The following is a 15,412-nucleotide window of genomic DNA, read 5'->3' as shown; positions in this document are numbered from 1 at the left end:
GATGAGCGAACACCAAAATGTTCGGGTGCTCGTTATTCGGAACGAACTTCCCGCGATGCTCGAGGGTTCGTTTCGAACAACGAACCCCATTGAAGTCAATGGGCGACCAGAGCATTTTTGTATTTCGCCGATGCTCGCTAAGGTTTTCATGTGTGAAAATCTGGGCAATTCAACAAAGTGATGGGAACGACACAGCAACGGATAGGGCAGGCGAGGGGCTACATGTTGGGCTGCATCTCAAGTTCACAGGTCCCACTATTAAGCCACAATACCGGCAAGAGTGGGCCCCCCCCTCCCAACAACTTTTACTTCTGAAAAGCCCTCATTAGCATGGCATACCTTTGCTAAGCACCACACTACCTCCAACAAAGCACAATCACTGCCTGCATGACACTCCACTGACACTTCTCCTGGGTTACATGCTGCCCAACCGCCCCCCCTCCCCCCCACAGCGCACACCAAAGTGTCCCTGGGCAGCCTTCAGCTGCCCTCATGCCACACCACGCTCATGTCTATTTAGAATTGCGTCTGCCATGACGAGGGACCGCAGGCACACACTACAGAGGTTGGCACGGCTAGGCAGCGACCCTCTTTAAAAGTGGCGGAGCGATAGCCCACAATGCTGTACAGAAGCAATGAGAAATAGAATCCTGTGCCACCGCCATCAGGAGCTGCACACGTGGGCATAGCAATGGGGAACCTATGTGCCACACACTATTCATTCTGTCAAGGTGTCTGCATGCCCCAGTCAGACCGGGCTTTTTAATTCATAGACACAGGCAGGTACAACTCCCTATTGTGAAGTCCCTGTCGACCCACAGCATGGGTGGCTCCCTGGAACCCACCGGCGGTACACAGAAATATCCCATTGCATTGCCCAACACAGCTGAGGTAGTAATGTCGTGCTTAATGCAGGTGGGCTTCGGCCCACACTGCATGCCCCAGTCAGACTGGGTTTCTTTATAAGTGGAAACAGATGCATTTATAATTCCCTGTGGACCCACAGCATGGGTGGGTGCCAGGAAGCCACCGGCGGTACATAGAAATATCCCATTGCATTGCCCAACACAGCTGAGGTAGTAATGTCGTGCTTAATGCAGGTGGGCTTCGGCCCACACTGCATGCCCCAGTCAGACTGGGGTTCTTTAGAAGTGGACACATGTAGGTTAAACTCCCTGTGGACCCACTGCCTGGGTGGGTGCCAGGAAGCCACCGGCGGTACATAGAAATATCCCATTGCATTGCCCAACACAGCTGAGGTAGTAATGTCGTGCGTAATACAGGTGGGCTTCGGCCCACACTGCATGCCCCAGTCAGACTGGGGTTCTTTAGAAGTGTACAGATGTATTAAAAACTCCGTGTGCACCTACAGCATGGGTGGCTCCCTGGAACCCACCGGCGGTACATAAAAATATCCCATTGCATTGCCCAACACAGCTGAGGTAGTAAGGTCGTGCTTAATGCAGGTGGGCTTCGGCCCACACTGCATGCCCCAGTCAGACTGGGGTTCTTTACAAGTGGACACATGTAGGTTTAACTCCCTGTGGACCCACTGCCTGGGTGGGTGCCAGGAAGCCACCGGCGGTACATAGAAATATCCCATTGCATTGCCCAACACAGCTGAGGTAGTAATGTCGTGCGTAATACAGGTGGGCTTCGGCCCACACTGCATGCCCCAGTCAGACTGGGGTTCTTTAGAAGTATACAGATGTATTAAAAACTCCGTGTGCACCTACAGCATGGGTGGCTCCCTGGAACCCACCGGCGGTACATAAAAATATCCCATTGCATTGCCCAACACAGCTGAGGTAACGTCAGCTGTAATGCAGGTGGGCTAAAAATTAATTTGATTACACTGTAGGCGAGGGCCCACAAAAATTGCTGTATCAACAGTACTAATGTACATCCCAAAAATTGGCCATGGCCAGCCAAGAGGGCAGGTGAAACCCATTAATCGCTTTGGTTAATGTGGCTTAAGTGGTAACTAGGCCTGGAGGCAGCCCAGTGTAACGAAAAATTGGTTCAAGTTAAAGTTCCAATGCTTTTAAGCGCATTGAAACTTATAAAAATTGTTCAGAAAAATTATTTGAGTGAGCCTTGTGGCCCTAAGAAAAATTGCCCGTTCAGCGTGATTACGTGAGGTTTCAGGAGGAGGAGCAGGAGGAGGAGGAGGAGGAATATTAGACACAGATTGATGAAGCAGAAATGTCCCCGTTTTGGATGGTGAGAGAGAATGATGCTTCCATCCGCGGGTGCAGCCTACGTATTGCTTACGTATCGCTGCTGTCCGCTGGTGGAGAACAGAAGTCTGGGGAAATCCAGCCTTTGTTCATCTTGATGAGTGTTAGCCTGTCGGCACTGTCGGTTGACAAGCGGCTACGCTTATCTGTGATGATTCCCCCAGCCGCACTAAACACCCTCTCTGACAAGACGCTAGCCGCAGGACAAGCAAGCACCTCCAGGGCATACAGCGCTAGTTCAGGCCACGTGTCCAGCTTCGACACCCAGTAGTTGTAGGGGGCAGAGGCGTCACCAAGGATGGTCGTGCGATCCGCTACGTACTCCCTCACCATCCTTTTACAGTGCTCCCGCCGACTCAGCCGTGACTGGGGAGCGGTGACACAGTCTTGGTGGGGAGCCATAAAGCTGGCCAGGCCCTTAAAGACTGTTGCACTGCCTGGGATGTACATGCTGCTCGATCTACGCACATCCCCTGCTACCTTGCCCTCGGTACTGCGCCTTCTGCCACTAGCGCTGTCGGCTGGGAATTTTACCATCAGCTTGTCCGCAAGGGTCCTGTGGTATAGCAACACTCACGAACCCCTTTCCTCTTCGGGAATCAGAGTGGGCAGGTTCTCCTTATACCGTGGATCGAGCAGTGTGTACACCCAGTAATCCGTCGTGGCCAGAATGCGTGCAACGCGAGGGTCACGAGAAAGGCATCCTAACATGAAGTCAGCCATGTGTGCCAGGGTACCTGTACGCAACACATGGCTGTCTTCACTAGGAAGATCACTTTCAGGATCCTCCTCCTCCTCCTCCTCCTCAGGCCATACACGCTGAAAGGATGACAGGCAATCAGCCGGTGTACCGTCAGCAGCGGCCCAAGCTGTCTCTTCCCCCTCCTCCTCATCCTCCTCATGCTCCTCCTCCTCCTCCTGTACGCGCTGAGAAATAGACAGGAGGGTGCCCTGACTATCCAGCGGCATACTGTCTTCCCCCGCCCCCGTTTCCGAGCGCAAAGCAGCTGCCTTTATGGTTTGCAGGGAATTTCTCAAGATGCATAGCAGAGGAATGGTGACGCTAATGATTGTAGCATCGCCGCTCACCACCTGGGTAGACTCCTCAAAATTACCAAGGACATGGTAGATGTCTGCCAACCAGGCCCACTCTTCTGAAAGGAATTGAGGAGGCTGACTCCCACTGCGCCGCCCATGTTGGAGTTGGTATTCGACTACAGCTCTACGCTGTTCATAGAGCCTGGCCAACATGTGGAGCGTAGAGTTCCACCGTGTGGGCACGTCGCACAGCAGTCGGTGCACTGGCAGCTTAAAGTGATGTTGCAGGGTGCGCAGGGTGGCAGCGTCCGTGTGGGACTTGCGAAAATGTGCACAGAGCCGGCGCACCTTTACGAGCAGGTCTGACAAGCGTGGGTAGCTTTTCAGAAAGCGCTGAACCACCAAATTAAAGACGTGGGCCAGGCATGGCACGTGCGTGAGGCTGCCGAGCTGCAGAGCCGCCACCAGGTTACGGCCGTTGTCACACACGACCATGCCCGGTTGGAGGCTCAGCGGCGCAAGCCAGCGGTCGGTCTGCTGTGTCAGACCCTGCAGCAGTTCGTGGGCCGTGTGCCTCTTATCGCCTAAGCTGAGTAGTTTCAGCACGGCCTGCTGACGCTTGCCCACCGCTGTGCTGCCACACCGCGCGACACCGACTGCTGGCGACATGCTGCTGCTAACACATCTTGATTGCGAGACAGAGGAGGAGGAGGAGGGTGCTTTAGTGGAGGAAGCATACACCTCCGCAGATACCACCACCGAGCTGGGGCCCGCAATTCTGGGGGTGGGTAGGACGTGAGCGGTCCCAGGCTCTGACTCTGTCCCAGCCTCCACTAAATTCACCCAATGTGCCGTCAGGGAGATGTAGTGGCCCTGCCCGCCTGTGCTTGTCCACGTGTCCGTAGTTAAGTGGACCGTGGCAGTAACCGCGTTGGTGAGGGCGCGTACAATGTTGCCGGAGACGTGGTCGTGCAGGGCTGGGACGGCACATCGGGAAAAGTAGTGGCGACTGGGAACTGAGTAGCGCGGGGCCGCCGCCTCCATGATACTTTTGAAGGACTCCGTTTCCACAACCCTATACGGCAGCATCTCAAGGCTGATGAATTTTGCTATGCGGACGGTTAACATTTGAGCGTGCGGGTGCGTGGCGGCGTACTTGCGCTTGCGCTCCTACAGTTGCGCAAGCGACGGCTGGACGGTGCGCTGAACTACACTGCTGGATGGGGCCGAGGACAGCGGAGGTGAGGGTGTGGGTGCAGGCCAGGAGACGGTAGTGCCTGTGTCCTCAGAGGGGGGTTGCATCTCAGTGGCAGGTTGGGGCACAGGGGGAGAGGCAGGGGTGCAAACCGGAGGCGCTGAACGGCCTTCGTCCCACCTTGCGGGGTGCTTGGCCATCATATGTCTGCGCATGGTGGTGGTGGTGAGGCTGTTGGTGTTGGCTCCCCGGCTGAGCTTTGCGCGACAAAGGTTGCACACCACTGTTCGTCGGTCGTCAGGCGTCAGGCGTCTCTGTGAAAAACTGCCAGACCTTAGAGCACCTCGGCCTCTGCAGGGTGGCATGGCGCGAGGGGGCGCTTTGGGAAACACTTGGTGGATTATTCGGTCTGGCCCTGCCTCTACCCCTGGCCACCGCACTGCCTCTTGCAACCTGCCCTGCTGATGCCCTTGACTCCCCCTCTGAAGACCTGTCCTCCTGAGTAAGCGTTGCACACCAGGTGGGGTCAGTCACCTCATCGTCCTGCTGCTCTTCCTCCGAATCCTCTGTGCGCTGCTCCCTCGGACTTACTGCCCTTACTACTACCTCACTGCAAGACAACTGTGTCTGATCGTCATCGTCCTCCTCACCCACAGAAAGTTGTTGAGACAGTTGGCGGAAGTCCCCAGCCTCTTCCCCCGGACCCCGGGAACTTTCGAATGGTTGGGCATCAGTGACGATAAACTCCTCTGGTGGGAGAGGAACCGCTGCTGCCCAATCTAAGCAGGGGCCCGAGAACAGTTCCTGGGAGTGTTCCCGCTCCTGAGCAGGTGTTATTGTAGTGGAGTGAGGAGGCTGGGAGGAAGGAGGAGCAGCAGACAGAGGATTCGGATTGGCAGCAGTGGATGGCGCAGAACTGCGGGTAGACGATAGGTTGCTCGAAGCACTTTCTGCCATCCAGGACAGGACCTGCTCACACTGCTCATTTTCTAATAACCGTCTCCCGCGTGGACCCATTAATTGGGCGATGAATGTGGGGACGCCAGAAACGTGCCTCTCTCCTAATCGCGCAGCAGTCGGCTGCGACACACCTGGATCAGGAGCTTGGCCTGTGCCCACACCCTGACTTGGCCCTCCGCGTCCTCGGCCGCGTCCACGTCCTCTAGGCCTACCCCTACCCCTCAGCATGCTGTATTACCAGTGATTTGATTTCACAGGCAGGAAATAAATTGGCGCAAGACTGCAGGCCAAATATAATTTTTTCCCTTTTTTGAAAACGAAAGGCCCCACTGCCTCTAGTGAATGAATAATCTAAGTTTAATAACTGTGCTGTTTTCCTGCTAATGTGTCACAGAACGTGAGGGTAGCAGAGTTATTAACTGTGGCAGAGCAGGTATTTTTTTTCCCAATTAAGGAAAGCAAATGGCGAAGCCAGGAGTAAAACGTAGCTGGGTGCGTATGATTTTTACAGGTTGCAGACGCAGCCGACACGTGTCCACCGGCGTTAGGACGGACAGAGGCAGGACAAATAGAATTATTTTCACTTGTTTTACAAGCAAAAGGCAGCACTGCGTATATTCTATGAATAATAACTGTGTTGTGGCCCTGCCTATACAATTCTTTCCCTGCAGTATCAATGGAGGGTGGAATGCTCTGCAGAGGCGATTTTGAGAAGCAAAAAAAAATGCAGCACAGCTAACAGCAGCCTGGACAGTACTGCACACGGATAAATATGGCCCTAGAAAGGACCGTTGAGGTTCTTGAAGGCTACACTCACTCCTAACACTCTCCCTGCCTATGCAGCACTTCTGTCCCTAATGCCAGGTGCAACGTTCTGCAGAGCCGATTTTGAGAAGAAAAAAAATGGCACTGCTAACAGCAGCCAACACACAGCTATCAGTGGCCCTAATAAGGACCTTTGGGGGGTCTTGAAGCCTACACTAACTACCAATTCTTTCCCTACAGCAGCTCCGGTACAAACAGCACTGTCCCTCAGCTAACTCACCAGGCATCTGAGCCGAACCGCGGGAGGGGCCGACTTTTATGTTCGGGTGACACCTGATCTTCCCAGCCACTCACAGCAGGGGGGTGGTAGAGGGCTTGAACGTCACAGGGGGAAGTTGTAATGCCTTCCCTGTCTTTCAATTGGCCAAAAAAAGCGCGCTAACGTCTCAGGGAAGGAAGTGAAAGTAACCAGAACACCGCATGGTGTTCGTTACGAATAACGAACATCCCGAACACCCTAATATTCGCACGAATATCAAGCTCGGAAGAACACGTTCGCTCATCTCTAGTTATGAACAGTGAGGAAGTGGCCTCTAATTGGTTTCCACCGGGGCGTAAACCAGGAAACTGGAACCAAGGCAGCAGGTGCCACTCAGCTGAGTCACGGGGCCGACGAGAGGTGAGTATGTTCTATTATTTTACTTTAGATCAGGCCCAGCTGCTAGTAGAACTTTCCTCGTAGTGATAAAACCTCTTTGAGGATAACAATTGCCAGGCAGCTGGGATCCAGAGTTTCTTTCCACGCCCTATGATTCTTTTTAACGATGCAGAGGTGCAACGTAGGGTCTGGTCTACTTATGATAGATCTATTATGGACTTCTTTGTTCTAATTTTTGTATAAAATCTCTGGTGAGTGAGATCTATCTTTGAGAAGGGCCCTGGAACAATACTTGATTGCTCGACATTGTGTTCATCTTTGGTGCACTGTACATAAAATCTGGCTAATGAAGCTTCAATATCCCATTGAGTATCACCCATTTAAGGGATTACTCCCAACACCATCATAGAGAGTGGATATAAACTATGGACCCCAGCTCCCAGAAAAATGTTGTTCTTAAGGGTATCACATATCATATATATATGTGTATATTGATATCCACTGTGCATAACATCTCTGAGCTGAGTATTCTGCTACTTTGGATTTATTGTTTTAGAGGAGTCATTGTATTGATGATATAAGTGGTGTTCACCACACTGTATTGCCATGACATCCTTATTTGGTATAATTGTCACATTGTTTCATGTACTGGTATTTGAAAGTTAGTTACCATGTTTAATCAGGATATTTGACATGATGGTATTAATTGATCCTAGATCACCTTGTTTGCATAAACTGTATATTATGTGCATCAGTTCTACAGTGTCCTTCCCTCTATGGTTAAGATATTTTGATGTAGCTCTACCTTGCATTATTTTCGACGCTGGCACTTTGGAATTAAAGGGGTTGTCCCGCGCCGAAACGTTTTTTTTTTTTTTTCAATAGCCCCCCCGTTCGGCGCGAGACAAACCCGATGCATGTGTTGAAAAAAAAAACGGATAGTACTTACCCGAATCCCCACGCTCCGGTGACTTCTTACTTACCTTGTGAAGATGGCCGCCGGGATCTTCACCCTCGGTGGACCGCAGGTCTTCTGTGCGGTCCATTGCCGATTCCAGCCTCCTGATTGGCTGGAATCGGCACATGTGACGGGGCGGAGCTACAAGGAGCAGCTCTCCAGCACGAGCAGCCCCATTCAACACGGAGAAGACCGGACTGCGCAAGCGCGTCTAATCGGGCGATTAGACGCTGAAAATTAGACGGCACCATGGAGACGGGGACGCCAGCAACGGAACAGGTAAGTGAATAACTTCTGTATGGCTCATAATTAATGCACGATGTACATTACAAAGTGCATTAATATGGCCATACAGAAGTGTATACCCCAACTTTGTTTTGCGGGACAACCCCTTTAATAGTAGTTTATAGGGTCCCTATTTAGTGGTTTTTAAGTGAATGATTAAAAGTTATGTTTTTTCTTCCAAAAAGGTGTTTTCTTTTTGAGGATTCTTCTATGTCAATGTTGGGTTTGCCCCTGTTTTGACAATTTGCTCACAAACTCCAGTATTCAGTTTGTATTCTTGTCTTCTGGTATTGCATCTCATCACCTTTCAAGTAAATGGAGCTGAATTGCAATAAACTTTCCAATTCTGATCAACTCCAATATTTCCTACTATTAACCCTTTGCAATCCAATTTTGTATTCGGGTTTCCTAGGGGGCTCTCTCTTTCTGCCATTATACAGTGGCGCAATCTGCTGGCTAGAGCCAGTATTGCAGTATGTGACATGCTGGAGAGGCCCCCCAACAACAGAGCAGTCAGTAATCTACAGTAAGAATACCCTGCCGGACGTCTTCCGACATCAGAGCTGTACAGCTATCAATCAGAATGTCTTTAGATGTCAGACAGTGGACTGGAAAGGGTTAATGGCCAATAAAAAATGGAATGTAAATTTAGGCCAACCGAAGGAACCCCGAGAGTAATTTCACATGTGCTGCTATATTATAAATGGGAGGAAAGCACATCGGAAATATTTAACTTTTTTTTTTTCATCCATTCCTGCTTTTGACTTAAACTGCATCAATACGGCGAGCACTGATATCAATTTTGTACAGACCTTTCAGGGATTTTCCAATTTCAAATAGACATGCATGAATTAATGCTTGTGCAGCCAGAGGTCTGCCCTGGTGACATACTCCCGAGAAGGCCAGACATAAATGGTGAGATGTTTTGTTGCCATTTAATACTGAATACTTACATGGTCTCATTTTCTATACTTAATAGTTAGGTTACGTTAAAATATTGGACCCCTCTGGAACCGTAATGCCACTTGAAATCTGAAAATTTGCAAAACTGCATAGGTATAGGAAGTTGAGATACGAGGAGCTGTCAGACCAGGTGCTCACACTAGAAACTTGGCGAATATGCAAACAAATGCGAAAACACTGCGGCACCCTGCAGGCACTAGGACTGTTTTGCTTCCCTTTTGTTCTTTATTTGCAGCTGAAATGCAGCATCAATAATCTAAGACAGACGGGGATCTGAGGCTGTTCTGTGCCTTCTTTGTCACCCTTGACTAAGCAGCCACATGCCTTGTTTTCCTTCTATGCCTTTTAACAGAAAAGTTATTTATCTGCTAGAGTCGGGATGCTTCATCTGAAATGTTGCGGTGATGTTACAATAGATCCGTTTTCGGCTGGCGCTCATAAAATATGGTCAGCTAATATATTTTGCGAGCTCTTTATGTGACATATATTGATTCTGTCACTTCTTATACAGTGTTATTCTCTCAACTGGAAAACCCAAACATTCCTCAATAACTTTGTCATTTTTGGCTGATTCCCCATGAAGAGTTTATGGAGCAGATTTATGAAGACTGTCTAAAAGAAAAACTGTCTTTGTTGCCCGCAGCAACTAATTACAGAGCTGCTTTCATTTTTCCAGAGGCATCAACGCTGTGATTGGTTGATATAGGCAATGAAGACAGTTTTTATTTTAGCTTCCCCATGTGTATTGAATAGAGATGAGCGAACGCGTTCGTCCGAGCTTGCTATTCGTGCGAATATTAGGGTGTTCGGGATGTTCGTTATTCGTAACGAACACCATGCGGTGTTCTGGTAAATTAAACTTTCTTCCCTGAGACGTTAGCGCTTTTTTTTGGCCAATATAAAGACAGGGAAGGCATTACAACTTCCCCCTGCAACGTTTAAGCCCTATACCACCCCCCTGCTGTGAGTGGCTGGGGAGATAAGGTGTCCGCCTGATATGAAAGTCTGCCCCTCCCGCTGCTCGCTATGGATGCATTCTATATGCGCTCAATGGGGCCAGCGGCAGCAGCGCTGACCCCATTGAGAACATATAGAAGACAAATCCTTCTTCTCTGGCACAGCTGTAACAGCTGTAGCAGAGAAGAACGATGTTTGCCCATTGAATTCAATGGAACCGGCAATACAGCCGACTCCACTGAATGCAATGGGCTGCCGGCGATCGCAGGATGAATGGTCGGAAAGGGGTTAAATATATAACCCCTTTCCTGCAATTCATCCAGAAATGTGTTACACTAAAAATATATACCGGCGTATAAGGCGACCGGGCGTATAAGACGACCCCCCAACTGTCACCTTATACGCCGGTAATACAGTGGAGAAAAGAATAAAAAGCATTACTTACGTTTTTAGATGATCTGCGGCGCTCCTGCAGGCTGTCACTCCCTCCTGGTCCACGGCAGACAAGCTTTCTCCACGAAAGACTTTAAATCCCTGCCTCCAGAAGCACATGTGCCTTCAGCCAATCACAGCCAATGACAATGATGTCATTGAATGGCTGTGATTGGCTGTGTTTCTGGAGGCGGGGATTTCAAGCCTTGAAATCCCCGCCTCCAGAAACACAGCCAATCACAGCCATTCAATGACATCATTGTCATTGGCTGTGATTGGCTGAAGGCACGTGTCTTTCTGGAGGCAGGGATTTAAAGTCTTTCGTGGAGAAAGCAATACTCTGCCGTGGACCAGGAGGGAGTGACAGCCTGCAGGAGCGCCGCAGATCATCTAAAAACGTAAGTAATGCTTTTTATTCTTTTCTCCACTGTATTACCGGCGTATAAGGTGACAGTTGGGGGGTCGTCTTATACGCCCGGTCGCCTTATACGCCGGTATATATTTTTAGTGTAACACATTTCTGGATGAATTGCAGGAAAGGGGTTATATATTTAACCCCTTTCCGACCATTCATCCTGCGATCGCCGGCAGCCCATTGCATTCAGTGGAGTCGGCTGTATTGCCGGTTCCATTGAATTCAATGGGCAAACATCGTTCTTCTCTGCTACAGCTGTTACAGCTGTGCCAGAGGAGGACGATCTTTATGCTGACAGTGGGGGGGGGGGGGGGGGCACTCTTGCCGCTATTGTGGCTTAATAGTGGGACCTGTGAACTTGAGATGCAGCCCACCATGTAGCCCCTCGCCTGCCCTATCCGTCACTGTGTCATTCCCATCACTTTCCTGAATTGCCCAGATTTTCACACATGAAAACCTTAGCGAGCATCGGCGAAATACAAAAATGTTCCGGTCGCCCATTGACTTCAATGGGGTTCGTTGTTCGAAACGAACCCTCGAGCATCACGGGAAGTTCGTTACGAATAACGAACACCCGAACATTTTGGTGTTCGCTCATCTCTAGTATTGAACCATCACACCTCTCAACAAAGTGGGCTGTGTACCCCCGATGTCAAGAAGTGAATACTGGTGAAAGGGTTAATTTGAACAATGTGAAAGACATTTCGGTATTAGTACAGTCAAGGAAGTATACCGACACAATCCCGTATTCACAAATTGCTGGACTAATTTGAAACAACCAGCAGAGTTTTAACTCAACAGGCTGCAGTTTAACCCCTTAATGCCACAGGACGTAGGTTTACATCCTGACAGGGTGGTAGTTAACGCAACAGGACGTAAAGTTATGTCGTGTGGATGGCATGGGCTCAGAAGTAAGCCTGCGTCATCCCTCAAAAGGAGCCGCCTGTGGCTGACAGCCGGCCTCCTGTTGCAACAACAGAGATTGGTGAGAACACCAATCCCCACTGTTGAGCTCTTACATGCTACGATCAATGGAGATGGTGGCATGTGAAGGGTTCACAAAGTGAGTGCGCTCCCTCTGGGATGTCATCGGCCCCTCCGTTTTTCCCCTAAATGGACTAAATTGGCTTCTGCCTCATTGTTTTTATTTTCCCTTCCTCTGAATCAACAAGAGGGGGTAGAAGCATTGTCTCCCTTCAGCCTAACATACTATGTTACTTATGTTTAAAGCCCTTCCCTGAAAAACAATTACCGGGTGCCGGCAACAGGATCCTCTACTGCAGCTGTCATCTGTGACAGCTGTGGTAGAGAATTCTTTATTCCCCGCAGGAATGAAGAATTCCTTTGCTGCATCTGTCACAGATGTGGCAGGTGCAGCAGGGAATTCTTTTTCCTCACGGGCAGATGTGTTCTTCATCTCCGTGGGGACACGGCAGCGGCGGACAGGTAAGTTTATTTATTTATTTTTTTTACACTAAAATTATTGTTTTTCAGGGAAGGGCTTATATGTAAAGCTCTTTCCTAAAAAACAATTCAGGGCTGCCAGCAGACTATTGTTTTCAATGAAGCCGCCAGCAGCAGCCGTTGCCCAATTGAAAACAATGCAGAGCATGGGTCACCTTGAAAAGTGCTTGACTTCAATGGGGTTTGTTACTCGAAACGAGCTCTCGAGCATAACAAAAAGATCGGCTCGAGTAACGAGCACCCGAGCCTTTTGGTGCTCGCTCATCTCTACTCTTGATACAATGAAGCACCTACCTTGGATTCCCACAACCCTAGTGGCGGCAGACAGAGATGAGACCAAAAGGTATTTGTCTACATACTATACATAAAGAGTTGCAGAGCTGGGAAGCACGTTGTGGGTGCTACTCATTAACTATTATGAGGCTGGGTTCACATGTTGTGCAGTTTTTGCAGTGGTATTTAAAAAGCTGCACCGTTGCTGCAACATGTAGACCCAGCCTAGATGTGATATCAGGTTTTTTTCGTCAGATTAAATCTGTATTTATATATTCATCTGTATCAAAAACAACTGAAGTGTTTCTATTGGGATATCTAGAACTGTGGATATGGAGTTACATGAAGAAGATCCCATTTAACAAATGTTTCACAGTAGAGGGGGCCAACGTTAATTTGAGTATTGTATCTGATCAGTATTGGATAACTACATTTTGATTGATTGGGAGGTAAGTGATGATGGAGACCTAAAATCATTGATTTTCATTACAATATGGCGAAAAAGATTACAGGTAACTGCCATACATAATCGTTGAATCAAACGCGAGCCAACGACTGAACGAGAATCGTGTGCTTTTTGTTTGGCGTTTAGTTTAAGCTCGAGCACTTATCAGTCGGTTTAAACACTGATCGTTCAGGGTTTTATATGGGATTGTACAATACTGAATGATTAGAGCACAAGAACTGCATGATTCTCAACGTGAAATATGCAGTTTAAATGGGTTGCCCGAGTGCAGATGAGCTGGTGATGACATCATCAGCTCGATCACTTGGGCAAATGAGAATTGTGAGCTTCTTAACCTGCGTAAAAGGGGCATTAAGGTCTTCGAGATCCTTTCGAGTGCCACTGCTGCAGAGGTATTGTTCCATCTTTCCAATTGCATGCATAGCCTTACAAGTCTGCTCACACCTTCTAGATGCTCTCCCTAAGGGCCCTTCCTAACCTAATTTAAATCTTAAAATATTTCCAATCCCATTGTCTCATATGATGAATGCAGAAGTCACGATCAATGTGTTTTTCTTCATCTCCTACATCCTTAGTCCTGGCTTTTCTGTAGCTGACTACAGTGTGGTATTATACAATGTGTTCTCATACAGCAGTCTTATATAATCTATTGTACATCTCAAGTGGATGATCACCTGGAGTTCTCGGATCTGCAGAACACAACTCAGCAATGCAGGGATGATTTCTCATATTAAAAACTAATTATATTTGATTTGAATGTGTCCTCTAGGAAGGCCGGATGCATCTTATGATATTATAAATCTAGGATTTGGATAAATATTGGAATTTGTGATTTACCTATTTTGTGGTACAGCTCAGGGAGCTGAACTTCCACCTTCTCTCTTTGGAACAGATGATATTCCGCTTGTTCACACACTGGAGGGATCATATTGAATTGCCGTGCTACAGAGTACGCTTCCTACAAACACATCATGATAGAACAAAGTCAATGCACCCATATAGTAACATATAAAAGTATACTACATTAATAGATAGTATTGTGACATGAAAATGTCCCCTCTTCCAGGTGCCATTTATTTGCCGTATCTTACTTATAGCATATAACAGAACCTTTCCAAATTCTTACAGCATTTGAACGGCGAAACATATCCACATTGAGGATAAGCACATATCTTACTGTAATAACATGCGTATACCGTACCATAATCTCCATAGCACTCCAGCGTGACGTCCCCCAGTACATTGCCATCCCTTGGTTGATTACGTAGGACATTGCTCTGACGATTTCTAGGTAACAAAAGCAAAATAGTTGAATTTAGAATAATATAAACGTAATAATTGGTTTCTGATTGATATATTGTACCTGTTCAGAAACAATAGATCACATTAGGGGGCAGAATTACTAATCCGGGCGAATGCTTAGACAGTGTAAATTCAGACCAGTTAGTCTAAAAAAGGGACTGAATTTGTCACAGTGGCTCATTCTGAATGATACATTTGGTGTATGTTTAGATACTTCTGCCTAACTTTCACCATCTATCTTAGCTTATGTCAATATTTGGTGCCAAAACTTTGGCATAAACTGCAGAATGCTAAAACATGCCCCTTTTCATATGACATCACACCCCTTGCTTAATGAGACAAAATTATGGCACATTTATCTCCCCATTATAACTATTGCTGAAATGTCAAGCTTCTATGTGAATCTGCAAAGAAGACATCACCTTTTTACTAAAAAGGTTGTCCAGGACTTTTATAATTTATGACCTATCTTCAGAATATGACATCAACAGTTGATTGGTGGGGGTTCACCACTCGGGATTCCTGATGATCAGCTGATCGCCAGGCTCGCTGTCAATGGAAGCAGATAGCGCTGTCATCATTACAGCAGCCCGGTTTGGCGCTGAAGGCATTGCTGCCATTGAATTCAATGGGAGCTGCACCTACAGTAAAAGACCAGGCCGGCGCAATATAGACATTGCTGTCTGCTTCCAGTGATGTCCGCATTGACAGCGGACCTGGCGATCAGCTGGGATCCCAAATGGCAAACCCCCACCTGAGGATAAGTCATCAATAGTAAAAGTCTCAGACAACTCTTTAAACAATAACATCCATTGAGGCCATTTAAACATACTTAATCAATAGGGAGAATCAGAAGGCAGGAAATGACTTAGTTTAGAAGGCTGCATTTTAATGGATTAATGATTCCTCTTTCCTTGTGCATCGGTTATTCTTTGCATTACCAACACAGAAAAAAAGTTTCCCGAAAGTCTGTAAGTTTATTTACAGGGCTTGTATGACGGAGGCTGGGCGGCAGCACCAGATATGGCTCACACATAGGAA

The 15,412-nt window shown here is 48.1% G+C and overlaps 1 protein-coding gene across 5 annotated transcripts in view; it reads right to left on the bottom strand.

The window, feature by feature from the left end:
- The window catches only part of KCNAB1 (potassium voltage-gated channel subfamily A regulatory beta subunit 1), a 357,780-nt gene that overhangs the window by 14,313 nt on the left and 328,055 nt on the right, over positions 1 to 15,412 (bottom strand). For all 5 annotated transcript variants that reach the window (XM_066589806.1, XM_066589828.1, XM_066589812.1 and 2 more), the window contains 2 exons: positions 14,271 to 14,356; positions 13,907 to 14,027 (listed from right to left, as the gene is read on the bottom strand). In XM_066589806.1, the coding sequence (XP_066445903.1) occupies positions 13,907 to 14,027; positions 14,271 to 14,356 (207 nt within the window). The remainder of the gene's footprint in view (positions 1 to 13,906; positions 14,028 to 14,270; positions 14,357 to 15,412) is intronic.

This window comes from Eleutherodactylus coqui, chromosome 1 (genome assembly GCF_035609145.1).
Source record: "Eleutherodactylus coqui strain aEleCoq1 chromosome 1, aEleCoq1.hap1, whole genome shotgun sequence".
NCBI classification, from domain to species: Eukaryota; Metazoa; Chordata; class Amphibia; order Anura; family Eleutherodactylidae; genus Eleutherodactylus; species Eleutherodactylus coqui.
This window is presented reverse-complemented; position numbering and strand designations above follow the sequence as displayed.